General features: G+C 48.9%; 1 protein-coding gene across 2 annotated transcripts in view; it reads right to left on the bottom strand.

Annotated features, from left to right (window-relative positions):
• The window catches only part of ATP8A2 (ATPase phospholipid transporting 8A2), a 420,398-nt gene that overhangs the window by 105,986 nt on the left and 293,860 nt on the right, over positions 1-20,552 (bottom strand). For both annotated transcript variants that reach the window (XM_072976043.1, XM_072976044.1), the window contains 4 exons: positions 19,485-19,563; positions 4,353-4,414; positions 3,792-3,848; positions 2,394-2,501 (listed from right to left, as the gene is read on the bottom strand). In XM_072976043.1, the coding sequence (XP_072832144.1) occupies positions 2,394-2,501; positions 3,792-3,848; positions 4,353-4,414; positions 19,485-19,563 (306 nt within the window). The remainder of the gene's footprint in view (positions 1-2,393; positions 2,502-3,791; positions 3,849-4,352; positions 4,415-19,484; positions 19,564-20,552) is intronic.

The raw sequence follows: 20,552 nt of genomic DNA, 5'->3' as shown, positions 1-20,552 counted from the left end.
TCCACCCAAGTGATTCTTCATAAGTGTTAAAAAAATTTTTTTAAATACTTCACCACCACTTTTCAAAGAATGAACACACCACTGGGGTGCAGACACCAGTGAGAGTATCAAGTTGGTCCCAGCGTTATTTTAGGACATTCTGTGCCCCGGCAAGAGGCCCGCCTTGGAGCAAAACCAGGGATGAGAAACAGCCCTTTAAACCCAGACAGATTTCCCACCTGGCGGCACCGTGACATGAAACCACATTAACGTCTCTTTCCGCGTCTAACGGGAACCCAGTCTTGGCCAGCAGCGGCTGACTCCAGAACATCCCTTGCCTCATGGAAACAGGCCAACCAACAACAAAGTTGAAACATCATGGTTTATGTTAAAAAAAAGTTTTCCTACCCAAGTGAAATGTGATTTAATACTATAATTTCTTAACTTTTGGATGGTGGGAAGAGCTCATGAGATTTCTCTGAAAAGTCCCCAACTGTGGAAACTGCACCATTAAGCTGAGCCTTGGAGCCACACAGGCCAGGGTGGGACTCAGAGAGTGAGAACGCCGTGTCAAGGGCTGGCTGGTAAACGTGGTCCCTCCCTACTTCCCAAGTCAACGTCGTGATGGGCTGGCGACCAGCATGACCCACACACATCTGAACGGCAGTCCCTGGTGTGGGCGTACACAGTGGGGTCACCAGAGCATCCTCTGTGGAGGACACTGGGGGGCTTTCAAAGGATGGGGCTTTGTCGGCCAGTCACCCACCAGCTGATTCCATCCCGCCAGCAGCCAGTCGCCTCTAATCTAGGAAACTGTCCAGAGCAGTGGGCTGCTGTCTTCACTGTCCCACACAAAAAACTCCCCAAGTGAAATATGCATCGGGCCACAACCACCCTTGACCAGAAGGAAGAGACCACGAAGAAGATTTTCTAGGCACAACACCCACTGTGAATACTTTCCTTGTTCCAAAACAGAACTGACTCTTGAAGTGTGCAAAGTATCTCTGCTGGGAAAGGCTCGTTTTGCTCCACCACAAGCTTCCTGACTCACCCAGGGCTCAGTGAGCTCCTCCATCACTTGGATTGGCACAGGCCTGCCTCTGAAATGTGTGATCCTGGGGTAGCAACACCAGGAGACGCCCGCAACCCCACTTCACCTTCCCATGCCTGGATCTGGCCCACAGCACCAGCAAACCTTCGACCTCGTGAGAATGTGGGTGGATGCCCCGGAGTGAACACCTAGGGGACCCAGGGCACACCCGCTTCGAACAGCCGCCCTGGGGCTCACGGGTGTGCTCACCAGAGCCTGGATCGGGGGAGAGAACCATGCAGGCCTGGGAGGGGGGTTCTGGCTGTTTGGCAGGAAAACGCAGGGTTCTGGGAACCCCGGGAGCAGACCAGAGTGGGGGTGCTGCCCTGTGCACCACGACCGCTCACGCCTTGGGGAGGAACACGAGTCCTCCCTCACCCGGGACGGCCAGCGTAACGACCTCCGAAGGAATGCACGTGTAAAGAAAAGATAAAATACAGTTTCTTCACAAACATTCTGTGTCTCCTACTACCAACCACGCGTTCTTTTATAAACCCTGAAGATTTTCCCTGTAAAGCAAATTTATATGTGTGTGTGTATGGGTGAGAGAGAGAGCGAGAGAGAGCAAGAGCGAGAGCGAGGTGTCAGGCAGCCCCTGTCGGGGTCCGAGGGCAGTGCTGGCTGCGGGCAGACCCCAGCTCAGGGGCTGTGGGGCCAGGTCTGCACTTCATTCGCAAACTGAGGACGTCTGGAACCCAGGGCTGTCGAGCTCCCCTCCAGACCCAATCCCATGGAATCCTAAGATTCAGTTTGCCAGTATTGATGGCTCAATCTCCAACACCAGACAAAGATAATAGAAAAGAAGAAACAATGAAAAAAATCCAAACAAGCAGAAAGGTCTTCAATCTCAGCCTCTCCCATTAAGAGATGAACCTCGAGCTATTCTGGGTAATTCATGATCTGGTTAATAGAGTTGTTAGCTTTATCTTTCACAGGTGACTGACTAGCAACGCATCAAAGTGTAGTAATACTCAACATCGAAACAACAAGCAAGATATAGTCACTGGGTTATGAAAGACTTAAACCATCTCCTGTTTTCCAAGGTCCGCGGACTGCACACGAGAACCATGTGTGACTAGCACAGAGGTCATTACGGGAGCGCGGACGTGCTGCGTAGGTCAGAGGATTTATGTCAACAATGTACACAGGAATTAAAATGTCAAATGCTATTTCTGTGGACTGGAATACCTCTTCCAGGTGCTCTGATCTGGTTTGTGACCGGCCTGATGCATTTCGACGGAAGCCGGCGACACCGGCCTCTCCTGGAGTTGGTTCATCCTCGCCCTGAGACACGGAAAGCCCACTCCCAAACTGCGCCACTGACCTGTCCCTTCATGTCTGGAGCGATGGGAATGGTGGGCCAGAGGGTTGAGTAGACGCCAAAAAACACCAGCCAGATGAGCATGCTTCCCCAGACGGCCAGGTGACTGAACTGCAAAGGAAGCAGACACTCAGCAGGGCCTCCGCCGCTGGGGGCCACCTGAACTCCCCGGCTCAGAATCCCTGCAGCCACGCCGCCTCCTTGAGGGAAAGGTTTCCACGACTCACCATCATTGCAGAGTTTGATCTAATGTTCTCCTCTCGGAATGTTTAACAATGAATTCAAGTAACTGGTGGCCCCAAATGACCCTGAAGCTGAACGTGCCTGTCGCACCTCCACCCACCTCCCCGCAGACCCATCCCGTGGTGTGGGCGGGCCTGCTCCCTCCCTCCCCAGCACGCACTCTGGTGGAACAAGTCTTGTTAGCCTAGTGAGAGGGTGCTGGACAGACGGGACGAGCAAGGTGGGCTGATTTATCATTTTGAGACTTTGATTGTTCTTTTCAGTTTCCAAAGAACTCGTGAAAAGTCTGGAATGGATGTGGCATCTTACTGCTTTAAGCCTCTACTGAGTGAGGAATCTTTTTCTTCTTCATCCTCTTAAAAGGATGAGCCTTGCCCTCCTTTCTGCACACTCCGTGATCCACTCCATCACTGATGTCCGGGAAATGTCAACTTCTGGGGACTGACTACACAAGCGATGGGACACCAATGAAACCTCATACTCATTCATCGCAGTCAACGGTTTTGTAGAAGTATATTCTCAGGTATGGAAAATGTTTATAAGATGTTTCTAAGTGAAAAAAGACGAAACTATATGCTCTTTTAAAAATTCTTTTTTCTGTTGTTTTTTTTCCTTGGTGGGGGAGTAATTTGGTTTATTGGTTTACTGATTTATTTTTACGGAGGTAATGGGGATGGAACCAGGACCTTGTGCATGCTAAGCACGTGCTCTACCCCTGAGCTATACCTTCCCTCCTGAAAACTGTATGTTCTAAAATGCACTGTCTTACTAATAAACAATACACATGTAAAATAAAGTCTGGAAGATATTACAGCAAATGTTAACAGTAAGTCTCTCCTGGTGGTAAAATTATGGAAGTTGAAAATTCTCCTTTCTGTCCTCCTATGTTTTCTGTATTTTTTTTCTTTTTACAATATGTGTCTACACTTGAAATGAGCCGTTAACAGCCTAGAGCTGTATTAAGTGCCCAGCAAATGACTGATCAGAGAACTCTGAATTGCAAATTTGCCCTGATAAAGATCCAACCACAATTTTTACATGCAAAATTTAAAATAAGATAGCCAGATACTGCTTATCACTTTCCAAAAGCTTAAAAGGACACACCACCAGAAAAAAATATCCAAAGTGGAGAGAGAAATAATTCTAGGGAAAACTTACTTTTGTCCAAGCTGTAGTCTCCAAACCAGCTTTCAGACAAACAGTAACAACAACATACTGCGAAAGGAAGAGAAATTTGGGAAACGTGTTAACCCCGTTTATTTTCACTTTCCAGAAGCAAGTCTTCCGCGGCAGCTGCACCCTGAAGGCGCTGGCCCAGTGGTGAGCTCCTGGGGGCCTGTCGCAGGAAGCGCACAGGCGGGTTACTGGGAGAAAAGCCGGCCTTTCAGCGGTCGTCTCCTCACAGCTGCCATTCCGCCCCCAGAGCTTGGAAGATTTGGGAGAAATCACCTTCCCTCGCGCTGTTTTTTCCCACAGGCACGTGTGAAATGGTCACCTGGAGGGGGACACATGCGCTGGTCACCGGCCCAGAAGCCTCAGCTCTGCACAGTCGCCAGTGCCACACAAGCTCAGCGCCGCGCGGCCGGGCCAGCTTCACGGAGCCGCACCGGGCGGTGCGGAGGCCCGAAGCCGGCGCCGCTGCGGAGGGCCTTGTGTCAGGGGACAGGGAGCACCGCTCACGGGCCATCTGAGGATGGTTCGGTAAACAGAGCGACTTACCGTATAAACAATATTCCCAACAAATAAATAGTCGGTGGCATGACCGTTGGCCAACACGGTATCTGAAAAACAGAGAAGCTACTGTGACCCTCCGGAGCAGAGCCCTGCAGTCTGCTCTACCCTGAAGGTAAAAACAGAATTTTAGAGACATTTATCAAAATGTTCAGGAACATCAAAAACCACATCGACTGTGATTCCAATGCCTCCTCCCTCTGCCTTGAATGTTTTTCATCTTCTATTTTCTCCGGAGGAAGCAAACAAACAAAATCAGGTTTCCAACACATGAAACCACCAAACACCTGATGGGGTTGAAATGTCCATTTTCATAAAGATTAAAATCTCCCTCGGTTGCTAGAAGAGGGAACAGAGTAAGAACACATCCATCTACCTCTGCGGATGCCCGTGTTATCAGCCCTCTTCCCAGTGTTCATTTCCTATTCATCTCTAATTTTTGCTACATTGAAAATTACAGGCCAATAGCAGAAGATAGCAAAATACATGATACGAAATCAGTTCACAATGACTGAACTCAAAAGAATTTTGGAGGATATCCAAATCCAAGTTCATGTTCTCTACACACGTCTATGTGAGCTTCCAGACTCTATAAAGGAAGGATGCAAACAAGCCAAGGAGAGACGCCTTGAAGACACTGCCAGGATTCTGAAATGTTTCTCTTTTTTAAGACTTTAAGAGGTAATTGGGTTTCATTTATTCATTTCCTTTTTCTTTAATGGAGGTACTGGGGCTTGAACCCAGGACCTCATGCACGCTGAACACGTGCCCTCCCCCAGATTCTGAAGCTTTAATTTCGTATCTTTTCTACTTTTTCCTTCTTAAGGATGACTCTTACCATGTACACAGCAATCACTAAGGCAGCACTCTAACAGAATGGCCTGCTGCATGTCAGCCAGCCTGCTGGGAAAAGCCTGGTTTTGACCCTAAGGGGTCAAGGCTTGTTTTAAGATCAGAAGTGGTTTCTCTGGGTGGCTCGGCCAATCTCCTTTTATTCCCTTTTATACTCAAATTAGATCTGTGGCCTGTAGACCGAGCACATGGGGGTTTCTGTGATCCAGCTTCCGACTCAGGAGCTGTCGGGCACACATATTCGTGCTCACTGATTTACCCATCCGCTTGCTGAAGATCCGACTCTTATGAAAGAATCAAGACCTGTTCAGTTTTTTTAAAGTGAATGAAGGGCCGCAAATGGCAAAATGCCCTTCTTTCTTATGGGTGGGCTGTATTCCATCACATATATACGCTGTAGCTTCTTCATCCACTCATCTATTGATGTGCAGTTAGGATGCTTCCACATCTTGGCAATTATAAATAATGTTGCTGTTAACAGCAGGGTTTTGTATCTTTTTGAATTAATTCTTATTTTGTGGTTGGCTTTATTCTTTTGATAACTACATAAGTTTAAAAGCTAAAGCTCTAAACGTTTTTAGAAACAATGAACAGTACATATATGTAACTTTTAAAAATATGTGCAGTATATGGTGTATATGTTTTTACATGTAATATATTGTATATGTGCAGTCAAACTGTAATAATTCTACCTAATAAAACTGAAAACTTTAAAAAAAGGAAAAAAAAATAACACTGAGTAGATCACAAGAAGAACAAAAAAGACCTATTCACTTTTTTTAAAACACCAAAATGACCACGTAGCACCGCGGGCAGAATCTGGTGATGGTGGGCCCTGGGTCCAGCCGCAGGACGCACCCTTTCTCCCGATTCTAGGGAGGCAGACTGTGGGTGAGGAAAGATGAGCCCTCAAAGGGACATCCTGGGCTGCCCTGGGTCCTTTCTGCAGTGGGGGACCCACTGTGACCACAGGACGGCTTCTGACTTAAAAAAGACACATCTAGAATTTAGGAGAGACATGGTGCAGGAAGACTGAAAACTCAGGCAGGACTTCATTGAAAAGGGAGGAAGGAAAAAAATGTCCAAAAAAGTAAAGGTGAGGCTAAATTAAGCTCATGAAGGCAAAGAGTTGTTGTATTAGCAAACAGCTATTCAGAACTGTAAGCATTCACTTTTTTAGTAACTGACTTTAAGATTGTTTTAATCATAAAGATGATACTTTTAAAGAAATGCCTCAATAAAGAAACACTGAGATCAGACAGGGGGCCATTTCTTCGATGCTAACATAGGCTGCAGCTGTGACAGGGGTAACTTTATTCTTTAATTTACACGCCAGATATTTATGTAGAGTCGACTCTTTGGCCAGTGCTGCTGGGGGATCGGGGGGAACAAGGTCCCCGCCTGTGTTCAGGGAGCTCTCAGTACAGTGAGGGAGACGGAACGCAGACACACACAGACAGACACACAGTAAAACGTCAGGTGTGCCAAGCGCTGTGGAGACAACCAAGGCTGAGTAGTGGGATGGAGAGAGACGGGGCTGCTCTTTTAGATCAGGAGTTCAGGAAAAATCCTTTGAGGAGGTAACATCAGAGCAGATCTGAGGAGCTGGAGGAAGTGAGTTATATGAACAACAAGCGGAGAGGGTTCCTGACAGAGGAGTGGCTAACAGCCTGAATACAGAAGCAGTGACGGGCCCACAGACCACCACAAAGGCCGGTCTCGCCAGAGGCTCCGGGACTGTGCAGACAGTCAGAGGGGGCAGATTGATGTGGGTTGTGGCGAGGAGTTTGAATTCTTTGTTAACTGTGATAGGAAACCATTGGAAGATTCTGTGCAGAATGTGAAATGGGGTGTGTTATGTTCTTAAGGGAACAGTCCAGCTTTTATGGGAGAACAGCTCCCAGACGACCAAGAACAGAATAATAACAAATGCGAGTCCCATTTGGAAATGATTCTAACAGTCCACCCAGGAGGACGACACTGGGGCGTGTGGCGTTGTGTCCAGCGTGGTGGCCTCTAGCTGACGTTTACGCTTAAACTAATGAAGATAAAACAAAAAGTCAGTTTCTGCTTGGGGCTGGGGCAGAAGGGAGGAGGAGGAGTTGCTGCTTGCTGAACACAGAGTTTCAGTTGAGGGTGATGAAAACATTTTGGAACAGATAAGTGTGATGGCTGCACAGCATTCTGAACGTAACGCCTCTGAACTGTGCGTGTAAAATGGACACAGAAGTAAAAGTACAAAACTTCCAGGGTAAAACAGGACTAAAATCTTTATGGCCTTAGATTTGGCAGTGGTTTTTTGGCTCTGACACTGAAAGCAGAGTGACAAAAGAAAACAATAAGGTAAATTGGACTTCAGCAAAATTAGGAACTTTTGTGCTTCAAGGGGCACCATCCCGAAGGTGAAAAGACAGCCTGCAGGATGGAGAGAAACTCACAAATATTTATCTGAGAAGCAGCTGCGTCCAGAACAAAGGACTCCTGCAACTCAACAGTACAGACAACTCAATTCGAAAATGGGGGAAGGACAGACAGAACCGAACGGATATTTCTGCAAAGAAGACACGCAGTAGGGCCTAAAGAGACCCAACGTCACTAGTATCAAGGAAGCGCAAAGCCAAAAGCACCACGAGACGCCGCCTGGCACCCACCAGGGCGGCTACGATAAAGCAGACGGGTCCCGCCAGGAGGCGGAAGGGAGGCGGTGGGTGGGGCCACAGCCCCCATGCCCTGCCGGCAGGAGCGCACAGCGGGGCGGCCGCCTTGGAAACGGCCGGGCGGCTCCTCGGAAGGTCACGCGCAGGGACCGCGCGACCTGGCCACCTGCAGGTGCAAACCCTAGAGGGGTGAAAACATACGAACAAAACACACAAGAGCCTGCACGTGAATGCTGACAGCAGCATCTTTCACAGCAGCCACGTATCCATCAACCAGCGGACGGACACAATGTGGACCACGATTAAGAGAAATGAAGAAGTGGTGCGTGCGACTACACGGGTGAACGCCGAAAACCGCAAGCTCGGTGATGGAAACCGTCACAACAGGCCATGCACGGTCTGATCCTACCTGTGTGAACTGTCAGGAGAGGCAAGTCCAGGGACAGAAAGTGGGCAGGTGGCCGCCCGGAGCTGGGGGTTCTGGGAGAAAATGGGGAGCAGCTGCTGGTAGGTATGGAGTTGCTTTTGGGGGCAAAGAAAATGCCTGAACACTGATGAAGGTGATGGCTGCGCCAACCACGTGACTATATTAAAACCCATAGAACTGTACACTTTAAATGGGTGGACTGTGGGGTATGTAAATAATTTATCAATAAAGTTGTTATTACAGACACTCAGCTCCTCAGTCACACCTGGCCACATTTCGCTTGCTCAGGAGCACGTGTGGCGAGTCGCTGCTATCCTGGAGAGCCCAGGAACAGGACATCTCCGTCACCACCAAGGCTCTCTTGACCCCGCAGGCCAGAGGCAGAAAGAAGTGACAGAGTGTGGCACATGCTCTGAAAGAGCAATGACAGGCTTTGTTTTGGATTTGATGGGCGTGAAAAAGATCGTGAGGAATCAGAGGAGAGGTCCAGATTGCCGGTCTGAGTCACCAGGTCAGTGGCGGTCCCATTTCCTTGGCTGTACTAACACGGGAACCCTGATGAAAAGAGTGGGCAAGTGAGAGCTTGGTGCCATGCGATCAGCGTCCTGACTTACCAACAGGGAGGAGAGAGAGCAGGGAAGCGTGATGCTATTACGGAGAAGCGAAAGGACGTTTGGGAAAACGAGGTGGAGAGAAAGAGCTGGGTTAGGAGAAGGTACGCCCAGTCGTGGGAACGAGAAGACTCGCGCCAGTGCCACTGTTACAGTACTTTGAAATCTGAGGCTCCGGGACTCAGTTTCCACACCTCTAAGACAGGGGTGTTATATCAGATACAGACGATGAGGACTGAATTATCACTAAGGCTCCTTTCACACAGAAAATTCTAAGACGCTAAGGTCCATGTCCTTGCCTGCTGACTCAGCCGCAGGCATTAAATGGTAGAACCTGAGGGTTTCAGGGCTTCCTCCTGTTCATTTTAGCTCAGAATGCACTTCCAAGAGTCAGTTCCACCCTGTGGGTCCATGAATGGAGAACAGGGTTTTGACTGAGCAGAGCAATGATCTGAAGTTCATTCAGCCCTAACGGAGTCCAGAGAAAACGCTGATCGGATGGAAGAGTTAGAAGGGGGGAAAGACTACCCTGAAAATCAAGGTTTACAACTGTGGCTTGACAACTTTTGAATTTCCCTTGGCTACTAAAATTTCAAATGTTGGTTGATTCATGTACTGTTTTAAATGTTGGCTGATTCACGTAATATTTCAAATGCCGGTTGGTTCACGTCCAAAACGAAATGAAATATACAAAACGAGTCTAAATATGGAGGGCTCAGAATGTGTTTCCTATTTCATGGATAAAGACATAATAAACAGAAAATTGTTAGACGTCCAGAGTTCTACACTGAAAACAGGTAACATCTGTTACTCATGGTGAGACAGGCTCTGTTCTAAGCACTTTACATGTGCAAGGAAGCTTACCAATGCATGTAACACTAATACACGGATATCAGCGTCACTCGTGTGTGACATTAGTACCCTAATGTCCCTTTAATGATATGAAAGAGTATTATTACCTGCATATTTCAGATGAGGAAACTGGTGCAGTGAAGAGAAGTTAGGCGACAGGCAAGCCACACACTAAGTGTCACACACTTAGTAAGAAGCTGTGAACTTTGTAAAGAAGAGATTGTTTTCATTAACTGAGTTAGAAAAATGGACCCCAAAGAATAAAAGAAGAGAACTTCAAGGGAGAAAAGAATTAGATTAAGAAACACTCTTCTGAAATACCAACACCTAACGGAAGGCTCTTTCTAGGAGAGAAGACAGGTGGCCAGGGAACGAGACTCACAGGACAGGGATCCGCACCACGTAAGGCACGAGTCTGGGAGATGCGCCCAGAACTTCCCTCCCGAGCTGGGGGGCGTCTCACAAGTCCCGAGCTGCTCGGCCTCAGCCCTGCTGACCTGCCTCCAGGGGACTCCTGGATGTGGGCTGTCCTCCTCCTGGCAGGATGTGTCATAGCGTCTCTGGCCTCCACCCATTGGATGTCAGTATACCGACCCCCAGCTGTGACAACCCAAAACGCCTGCAGACGCTGCCAATGTCCCCTGGGGGCAAACCCCCAGCATGAGAACCACAGCATCAGAGGAAAGAAAGCAGAGGAGCTGGGCTAAGTAGTGAGTACAGGGAGGCCGCCCGAAGCAAGAGGGGCCAGTGTGTGAGGGGAACGCCTTCTCCGCGGTCAGGCTGCGGAGGAGCACGTGCGGTGGGACCTCCCCATTCACACGATCAGCAGAGAAACGGGCTGAGGCTCTGGTACCAAGGGCTGCGACTGACAGTGCCTGACGCCCTTGGAAGGGGGCAAACTCTGCGATGACCTCTGGGACCAAGAGCTCGCTTGTGAAGACCCTTGAGACCACGGACCACCACGCTGACAATGTCGCATGGACAGAAGAAACAGATTGCGAAACCTAGGACATTCTCCAGCTGAAGCTTCTAGAACTTCAGAATGTGTTCATTTCTAACCTGCCAGGATAGTAAAATGCTACTGGCATTAAATAAAATGTTTGCACTTGAGGTAACCTGAGTGGACTTACAGTAACTTTAGGGAAGATGAGATAACCCTAACATAATGATGATGCTGACTGTACGCATCAAGAGGGTTATTACAACACGTCTACAATATTTACAGCACTGTCCTGAGAGCTGGACATTGCAAGGCCCCGGCTCCAAAGCTCACGGACCCACAGCGTCAGCTGGGCCTGTCCACCCAGACTTCCATCATCTGCAAAGTCTGACTGGACCCAGGGACTGATGTAACGCAGGATTAGCTGAACGAGGTCTAGAAACGCAGGCCCTAAAACAGACTCTTGTGAACAACGGGGAGAAAACCACCTGGACCCTCCACATTGGTGGTGACGGCCCAAAACGTTGCATGCAGAAAGCTCTTTGAGAATATTTGTGGGAGAACCCAAGATTTGTAAGGAAAGTATGTCTCATTTCTGAAACAGACAGAATGATCAAGGAACTTACCTCGGAATATTCCACAGGTCTGGGCTGATGACATCTTACAAAGAGGCCATTTCAACTGAATGCTCGTTAAAAACATGACATCAGGGCCCAGGAAACCACAAAAACGCCTCCAGAAGGGGCTCTGACAAAAGGCGAAATCTGAAGACAAAGCTATAGCACAGAACTGTGCAGCCAGAGGAGAGAGGGTTTAATGACCAGGAAAGCAGATGGGGTGAATGCGTGCGTGGACTGTTAGTAAGAGTCCACGGAGCACCTGAATCCAGGATCGCAGGCACCTCACCTACGTGTGACGCAGAGGGAGAGGGAGGGGAGGGGGCACCATGCATCGACCCTGGGTGCCTGCCAAGAGTCTGGCTGGAGAGCAGAGGCCAGGCTCCCCAACTCCCCTCTCCCAGCCTTTTGTTTTGGGAACCTCCAGCGGCACCAGCTCAGCGCGGCCCTGATTCCAGAGTATTAACAGCCTCCCCCTCTCTCACCTCACTCTCAGGCCTCTTAAGACTCCACAGGTTCAGAGGAGGGGCTGTGCCCACCAGCTCCTATTAGATTAATATCAAGAGTGAAAACGTGTTCCAAGTTTCAAATGACGCACTTACAAAGAACCTTCTAGCACTCATCCTGCTCAAGCTGCCTGTCCTACGACTGAAACGAGTCTTTCTGCTTCCAATGCTATGTATTCATGAAGGGAACATTTATTTTTTCCTTTCTCTGTAAAGAGTGGTATAAACTGTTGGAAAGAGCTTGTGAAAAGCCGAGTTGACACAAGTGTTAGTGATTATAACCACATTCATCACCAGTGCTGGGTGCAGTGCCTGGTTATATAAGCCTTTCGCTGGATTTTTCTCTTCCCGACTGACGTTTCTGACGGACAAAGTTAAGGATGTGAAACTCAGATTGCAACCTTCTTTTTTCATTTTTGTTTGCAAAAAATAGGTTGTGAAAAGGAAGCAGAAATGATGGAAAGCAAATCTGACTGCCAATGTCAAACAGCCAACAAGCAGGCCACAGATGCGGTGTTTATTCCGGGGCACAGCCTAACGACATTCTCAGCCCTTTTGGGGGTGACCTGGGCCCTGCCAGTCAGCCGTGAGCAGAAGTGACGGGTCACTTCCTGCCAGAGATGGTTAAGAGCAAGCAGTCCTCTTCCTGGCTCCCTTCCCTGAGGCGAGAAGGCTGAGGGTGAACTTGGGGGCCAGGCACAGGTGGAGCCCCACTGTACTGAAATGAGCCCAGGACTTGTTTCAGTCAGACACACAGACGTGGACGTGACGCTCATGAAGGAAGCAGTCTGTCCTCGTGGGTCCCTAGAGAAGGAATGGGTGGGCTGCCAGGCAGGGCCACGCGGAGAAGCGCCAGGTCAGTGGGGAGGCAGGAGGGGCGAGGGAGAGCACGGCCCAGAGCCTTTTGGGGGTTTTCACGGGACAAAACGGACAAGGCAGAGTGAGCTCAGGAAAGTGCGAAGAATTTCAACAGTCCTGGGTGCTAAGGGTGATCCTGAGTTGTGTGGTGCCTGGCCCCGGGGTGGTTTAGGACAGGAGATGCTGGCCTGGTGTGAGAGTGAGATCCACATGGCCAGGGCTGTGGGTGCGAGAGTGGTTGGCTGTATATCAAAGGCAAAGGCATGCTTGCGTGGGAGTAACTGGCTCTCCCTGGGAGGCACTGCCTCTCCAGGCTGAAGACCCCAAACATCAGGACACCGCAAATACAGAAAGTAAGAAAATATAGTCAGTACACCCATGAACAATGAACTTCTCCAAGTGACGCTGACACGAATAAGAAATAAGCCTTTATTGGGCTAAAGCCCCTGGTGTTGGGGGTTGTTTGTTATAGCTACTCCCACCCTAATACACCTCAATTCAACTTCCCAGTGAAGCTATAAGGGTGAAATCTGGGAACACTGACTCGCACTTCGTACAGCATTACACCAAACCCAACTGTTCAAAATGCATGTAACACAGGGTTTAGTAAGAGAGGCACTGAAACATGAGGAACACTGAACAGAATGAAAACAACGGCCCTTCTGCCTCACTCTGTTTCCCAACAACGGTGCTGCAGGCACGTGGGGCAGACGTAACCCCACTGCATGGAGGACAAGCCTGAGCAGGAAAAGCCGTCTGGAATTTGGAAGCTCAGTTTTCAGTGTGCCACAACAACTGGTTGGTAACTGTGGCTTAGATTTATACACCAGCTATGGTTTCATTTGTAGAGACCTAAGAGCTTCTAGAATGTTCCATCCTTCTGGTTTTTAGTGAGGAAGCACCACTTACTTCATTTATATGTTTCAGGATTTGGTGGATGTCTACACAACCCTGTCTTCTTGGCGTGTTTCCCAGATGGCAGGGGCCACACGGAGTGGTTACCCCCATTTTCTGTCCCATTTAGCATTTAATGTTCATCTCTGAACGTTTTTCATTTATTTTAGATCTTTTGAAGTCTGTACACAGGGCACAAGATGTTGGCTTACTGTCTCCCATAGCTTACTTTAAAATGCAATTATTTTGCTGGTAAACTTTGTGACAGAAACAACACATTCTCTGGACAGGTTTAGGACGCAGCAGAATCAGGCAGCCCGGGGAAGTAACACCAGATCCTCCAACTCTGCCTCCTAAGCAGCCCTCTGGCCCGCCCCCTTCTCCCCTCTGCTGTGGTCACTGCCCTGGACCACGCAACAGCCAACCCACTGGACGCCAACAGTCACCCCGACCAGTGTGGTCACATTCAACTCCGCCAGCCGTGTGCCGCTCTGCTTATAACCTACCAATGGCTTCCACCAAACTCATCCTCCAAAAGGCTCACTCGTCCCAGAAGGCTGGGAAAGGTCCGATCTCTGTCTCCATCCTTTATATCCCAAGGCCCGGCCTCGCAGCCTTGCGTCCCCCACCCTCCACCCCTGTGCGCCTTTACACCTCTCACCCCACGCTATTCCCATGACCTGAAACCCTTTCCTCCATCTCTTCCTAGCTCACTTCTACTCATCCTTCAGCGCTGTTGCCACTTCCTCCAGGAGATAATCCTTCAAGCCGGGACAGGTAGTGGTCTTTGGTATGCACTCCATGGGACCAGGACCATCCTCTCTCGTTACCCTTTTTGTTCAGTCCTGTCTTGTCCAGCGTAACTTCCACGAGGGCAGAGAACTGTCCGTCCCGAAACCAGCAATGGTCTGGCACAGAGGATACACTCACTCACCTTTTTCTTTTTGATGAATGAGTAACTGATTTTAAGAAGCTGTGATCTCAGAGAACAATGGCCCCCAACTCAGCTCAGTGTGAAAACATGCAAGTCACCAGGACATAAGTGACATAAAATAACTGGATTTACAGTAACAGGTCTAGGTCTTAAATAATTCAAGCTAAAATGATCCAAAAATGCCACAGGCAGAGGGAAGTGCCCTGCGTTTCACTTTGCACATGTGCACCATCACTTCCGTTTGTAAAACATGCTCATCTTACAGTAGCAGACTTATTGAAAAGCACACAATAGCCTTCTCCAAAAAGTGTTCAAAGACCTGTTGCTTTATCAGTGCCAACACCATAAATGTCTACACGGTGTTTCTTCTTCTGGAAAGAGATGGGAGTGGTTTCCAGAGTGTGGCCCAGAGGCATCAAGAATTTATTTTTAGGAATTTTCTCTGCTGGGAAGCATATTCCCTCTCTCACCTCCCTCTAAAATTTCATCAAGAAAAATCTCAGAGTTTTTTTTTTTTAAATCAAAACTGATTTTACGTCCTTCTGCCAATAACCACATTCCCCTTCGAAGAGGGCTGCTCAAACATGCAGACTGGGCCCTTCAGTGGAAAGCCTGAGCGTGGCCCAGCACCAGGCTCTTGGTGAATTTCGGTCCCCACAAAGGTGATGTCTCTGGTTTTAACCCAGAATCACATTTTGGATCAAAGGGTGGGAGCTGAAGGCAGGCGGTGGCTGTGAGTGTCAGGCTGTGATGGTTGGAAGGAATATGATTTTGCAGAGTTGCTGGAGTGGAAAAATGTATTTCAAAACTTGAAAAGAATCATCACAAACTCCACCAGTGAAGGAGTGCTTTGAAAAGTCTATCCAAAACCAGGCAAAAATAAGCAAAGCAAAATTCTTGGAAGCGTCCTAAAGAATGAGCGACGTGCCGGGAACATTTCTTCCTAATGCAAGGTGCCAGCGTGAACGGCCCTGTGTGGACCTCAGCCTCTCCCGGGAGCGTGGGGAGAATTTCCTGGTAAAAGCCACCATCCTGGTGACACAGTCCGCAGAGCAGGGAACAGCAGAAGGAAGCTGCTCGAGGGACCTCAGCCCCGGGGCCGCGCTCCCCTCCCGGGGCTCTGAGTCCGCACGTGGGGGCGGGCTCTTCTGTGAGGCCAGGGTCCCCGTGCTTGAAGGTGCCCCGATCTGTCTCAAATGGGCACCACGTGCCGACACTTCTTTGGGAGCCGGGTGGATGCATCCTTCTAAGCTGTGATTCCAAGTGTCACAGGACTTAGGTCAGCTGGTCAGCACCTAAACGGGTACTCCAGTCATGCTGCACCCCAGCTCTTCTCAGCCTTGCAAGCTTTCTTGATATCCAACTCGGGCTTCCCTCCACCCACTAAAAAACCCCCAAACCCCAAAAAACCAAAACCCCATGCTCTTGCCAGACCTCACGTGTTTCTCTGCAGGGCAATTTTACCCTCCTCAGAGACAAATCCCATCATGTAACTCCCACCTCAAACCCGTCCCTGGGAAAAGCCCCTCTCTGGGTTTTAGTGATCTGACCCTCACCTCACTTCTCTGCCCCCTGATGCCGCAGCTCCCCCGACCAGGGATGCTGCTGCTGATCCGGAGGGGATGCTGGAAACACGTGGAGACACATTTTGATTGACAGCTGCACAAGGATACATTCACTGTCCACGGCCAGGGATGCTCAGGGTCACGAAATGCTCTCCAGAGACTGAACAAAGTCCAGAGCCCAGGCCCCCAGCCCCACTGGGAACCACTGCCCATCAGCTCTCCAGGCCCTTTGGCAGCACAAGCCCCGCATGCTCACTTGGTCCTGGCCAGGAATGCTTTCTCCTCGCCTTTTCCCACACCTCCCCGGCCCTACTCATCTTGAAGAACGTAAGTACCGCATCCTTGGAGAAGACTCTTCCCTGAGCCCCTAGACTACGTTGTGTCCTGCCATTATAAGCAACACCCGCAGCCCACGGGACACAGCCCGCTGGCAGTGAAGCACTGACACACGAAAACTCCTGACCATCAGCTCTGACCGGAAGCCCCCCGAGAGCAAGACAGGCAGCGTGTCTGTCCACTGCGCCTCCAGTGCCTGGCACATCGGAGGTTTGCTGCGATTTTGCTGAGTAAGTTAAGTTCTTCTCAAGATATGTTCCCTCCTCTCTAAACACATTCCCGTTTCCCGGGCTTAACCCTCCTCAAGCTCCCTGGAATGCCTGAGACCTAACTGGGATCCTCGCCTCCAGTTTTTCTTGGACCGTTCACCTTACAAGACAGGACAGATTCCTTCCCTCCAAACTGCTCTGATCATAATTCTCTCCTCGATCTAAGTTCCACTGACTGTCCAATGCCTGCAAATGGAGCCCTGATTTCTTAACATCATTCATCTCCCTCTGCAATCCACTCCCTTCTCCCTGCCCTCCACCTTGGAAGGACAAAATCTCAAGCTCTCCACATCTGCCCAAAAACACCCCCTCTGTTTACCTCCTTCCTCCAGCCCTCCCACATCCCAGTCCCACGTGGACTTTCAGGTTAAGTCTAAATGTTACCTTCTCTAACTAGGCACTAGTAATCCCAAATGAAAGGCATCTCTCTCTCAGTCCTCTGCAATCCAAGAGCACTTTATCTGCACTTTACTTGACAGAGTTCCTCTCTGCCTTGTGTGGAGTAATCCACGTCCCTTGGCAGACTACACACTCTGTGAGGGTGAGACCCACGTTGAGTCATTCGCCCATCACCCTGAGAGTCTGCCACAGTGCCGTGGACGTAAAAATTACACGCACGAACAAGGCTGAGAAGCAACGCCGCCATGGTTTTTGCTGTGTACTTACAGTGAGAATTTAGAAAGTAACTCTGGAATATTCATCCCATCTGCAAGCAGACGTCAACCAATACGAAGCACACGAGAGCCCTCCTGTTGTTCTTTGCCAAATACACTTATTTTTGCAATTTATTTCAGCATGAACAGTTGCACTCGAAAGGTTACTGTTTACAACACAACTGCAAGAAACCTCTATGCTGAAGGCTTAATAAATAGAACGAAATAATGACTCTGATGATGACGGTGGTAACAGTAAAAACTGGGGAAGAAATCACCCTTTTGGCCAGCTGCTGGGCAGATCGCTAACCTGAGGGAAGGAGACGAAGGTGGCGGGAACTAACTTGAAATTTACCTGGTGGTATTTCTTAGGTAAATTGCTAACTGTTGGGAGTCTGTCCCCTTTTAAATACAAACAACATTCGTGAACGAATGGATGTGTGATGGAATCTAGGCAGAGGACAGTGATTACACTCACACCATTACACGCTGTGTCCTATACGGTGCTACGTAGTACGTGCTCCACACAGTACATACAGCACAGCATACATTACACAGCGCATGTACCATGCACCATGTAGTACAAATGCTATGTAGTGTTATATATTTTATAGCATACATATTGTAAATACATACTGTGTATTACAGCCATCATAAACTATAAATCACAATCTCAAAGCACATAACCATGACTCGGGACAGAAACCCATCATCTCTGGGGCAGACTGGGGCCACCCTGGCTCCTACTGAAGCAGGCAAGTAAATGACCACCTTGTAAAACCTCTGAGTCCAGAGAGAAGCACTTCATGCATAGTTAGGGACAGTCGACATCGAGGTAAGAGGGTGGGGGCTCTGGAGATGGTACTCGTGGCCAGTCCAGGCTGCCTGCTCTCTCCCCCTGGGGACGAAAGGCTGGGCTCAGATTTCAGAGGACACTTTGAAGCCGTTCTAGGGCTCATCACTCCTTTCCATCACCTGCCCAGCCTGACACCGACACGGCTGCTTTATCACCCAACCGCAGTCAACACGCTCATATTTGTAAGCCCTTATTCACAAAAGAAACGTAATTCAAAAGGCATTAAATTCAGGACGCGTAAAGATGACTGAAGGGAAAGCTCTGGGGTTCAAAGAAAATGACCCCACCGGAGCGCCCCTTTGGGGTGGGGTTGGAAGCAGAAAGTATCACTTTCTGATTTAGAGACTTAGGGCCCCTTGAAGGAAAAGCAGGCCTGTGGAACTGAGGGAACAGGGCACAGGGTGCAATACACTGGCTGCGACACACGTCTTCCCTCACTGTCGGTGCTTAATGGGTTAAAGCGTATCGCTGAGGATGAATCGTGCTTGTCTGAAGCACAAAACACACTGACACAGAAACAAGGCAGCTTGGAAACTTTACATCCTTTGGTTCTCCGAACAGAAAAAGGTCTCGTCTGGGCAACACCTGGAGTAATGTTTCCTGGGGGCTCGTTAGGGATTGGAGGGGGTGAAAGAGGAGCGTTCCTGTCATCCATTTTCGTTTTCTGAGACTAAAAGGTATGTGTCTTTAAGAGGCCACGCTCTGGAAGGATCAAGAAGTGTGAACAGATACAGAACCAGAAACACGTCTCGCACACCCTCTTCCAGGCGCAGGGAAGACTGAAACCAGTCAGGACAGTCAGTCCTCGACAAACCTTAAAACTTTGCTTGAAAACTGTATGTCAAGGGAAGGAGACGCTTGCGGAAAACTGGGTATAAGATGGAGCCCTGAAGAGCTCCGAGTTACTCAGCGGGCAGGCACGTCTGGCCTGGAAAATGAAAGACCAAGTAACTGTGGAGAATTTCAAACTCACAGACAAGAGGCATCGATGTTCCATTACAGCGTTTTTCTTTAAGATCCTCAACTCTAATGGTTATTAAAAATAAAATTAAAACTCCAAGTACTTAAGCTCTCCAGGCAACTGGAAAGAAAACGGGTTCTCAGAGCCAAAATGGGCGAAACTGACAAGCTATAAACCCGAGACCAGCTCTTCTTAGATTTTAGGTATGTTTTTCTTCTGAAATGTGTTCTTGTGATCTCTGGGTCTGCAGAACTGGGAAAAAAATTGTGAACAACTGGCACCAGGGGGGGCTGCAAAGCTCCCGGGTGATGGTTGAATCATAAAGCAGTTACCGTGTTCCAGCGCCTTCATGGGAAACCAGAAGAGGATGAGGGAGTGGATCAGGGCGTTGATGCAGTGACCCCAGAAAACCTACGGAAAAACAAACCGAAGGAGTCAAGCGCTGCCCACACTCGTGACCTCCGTGCAGCTCAACAAGCCCCTCACTGTCAGGGACGCGGGCGGCGCTGCCCAGCCCCAGGAGGTGGAAAAAGCATTGCCTCACTTTAACATACAAATGACCAGGCCATCTCCAGATACTACTACTTGAGCACAAAGACCCAAACAGACATGCACGTAGACACAGGCCAGTGTGCAATCTACCCACATCCGAAAAATAAACTACAATCCACTCTCTTTAGAATCGAAAGGAAGACAACAAAACTGTACAGTCATCCCGAAAAGGGGTCTTCGGTCAAATTACGAATAAAGAGCCTGACACTGCGCCGTCTGAAAGCATTCCAAACACGTCAGATGTAAATTCTTACCAACAGTCTCGCTCTTCTGTTTTACTCCTTAAAATCCCTCCCATTCAACTTTTTAACTTTTAGAAATTCTTAAAAATGTATTTATTGTTAGAGAAAGTAGTGGGGATTGAACCCAGGACCCTGTGTGTGCTGAGCACGTGCTCCACCACTGAGCTCTACCCTCCCCTCTAGGGTTTTGATTAATATGCACGTTGAAAAATTCTCTTCAACCCCTGAAAGGTTAAACAGAAGACCACGAAGTTTAGTTTCTTCCGCGCTGTAGTTTTAAAATGCATTTCAGCCATCCTCTTAACCCCTGGGGTGGCGGAGCTACTGAAGGCAGATTTAATTCATTTCAAAATCTACAAACTGTTCTGGGAATGGTCACATAGTTTGCTCTTACGTAGTGGGGGGACAGGAGAAAACAGCGAGAAATTATAAGACCACGCCATTTTCCCATTTTAAATGTTCACTTTCTTCCTATCTGTTCCCTGCCCTTGGTACCATCCTCCGAACCCCAAATCTTCAAGGTCTTAAGCGTCCTCAGCTCTGCTGTCTTCCCAATGAGTCCACTCCCCACTCCCCATCTCACACACCCTTTGAATTCAAACTCTG

The sequence above is a fragment of the Vicugna pacos genome, chromosome 14, assembly GCF_048564905.1.
Source record: "Vicugna pacos chromosome 14, VicPac4, whole genome shotgun sequence".
Classification (NCBI taxonomy): Eukaryota; Metazoa; Chordata; class Mammalia; order Artiodactyla; family Camelidae; genus Vicugna; species Vicugna pacos.
The sequence above is the reverse complement of the archived record's forward strand: the minus strand, read 5'-3'. Positions and strand labels throughout refer to the sequence as shown.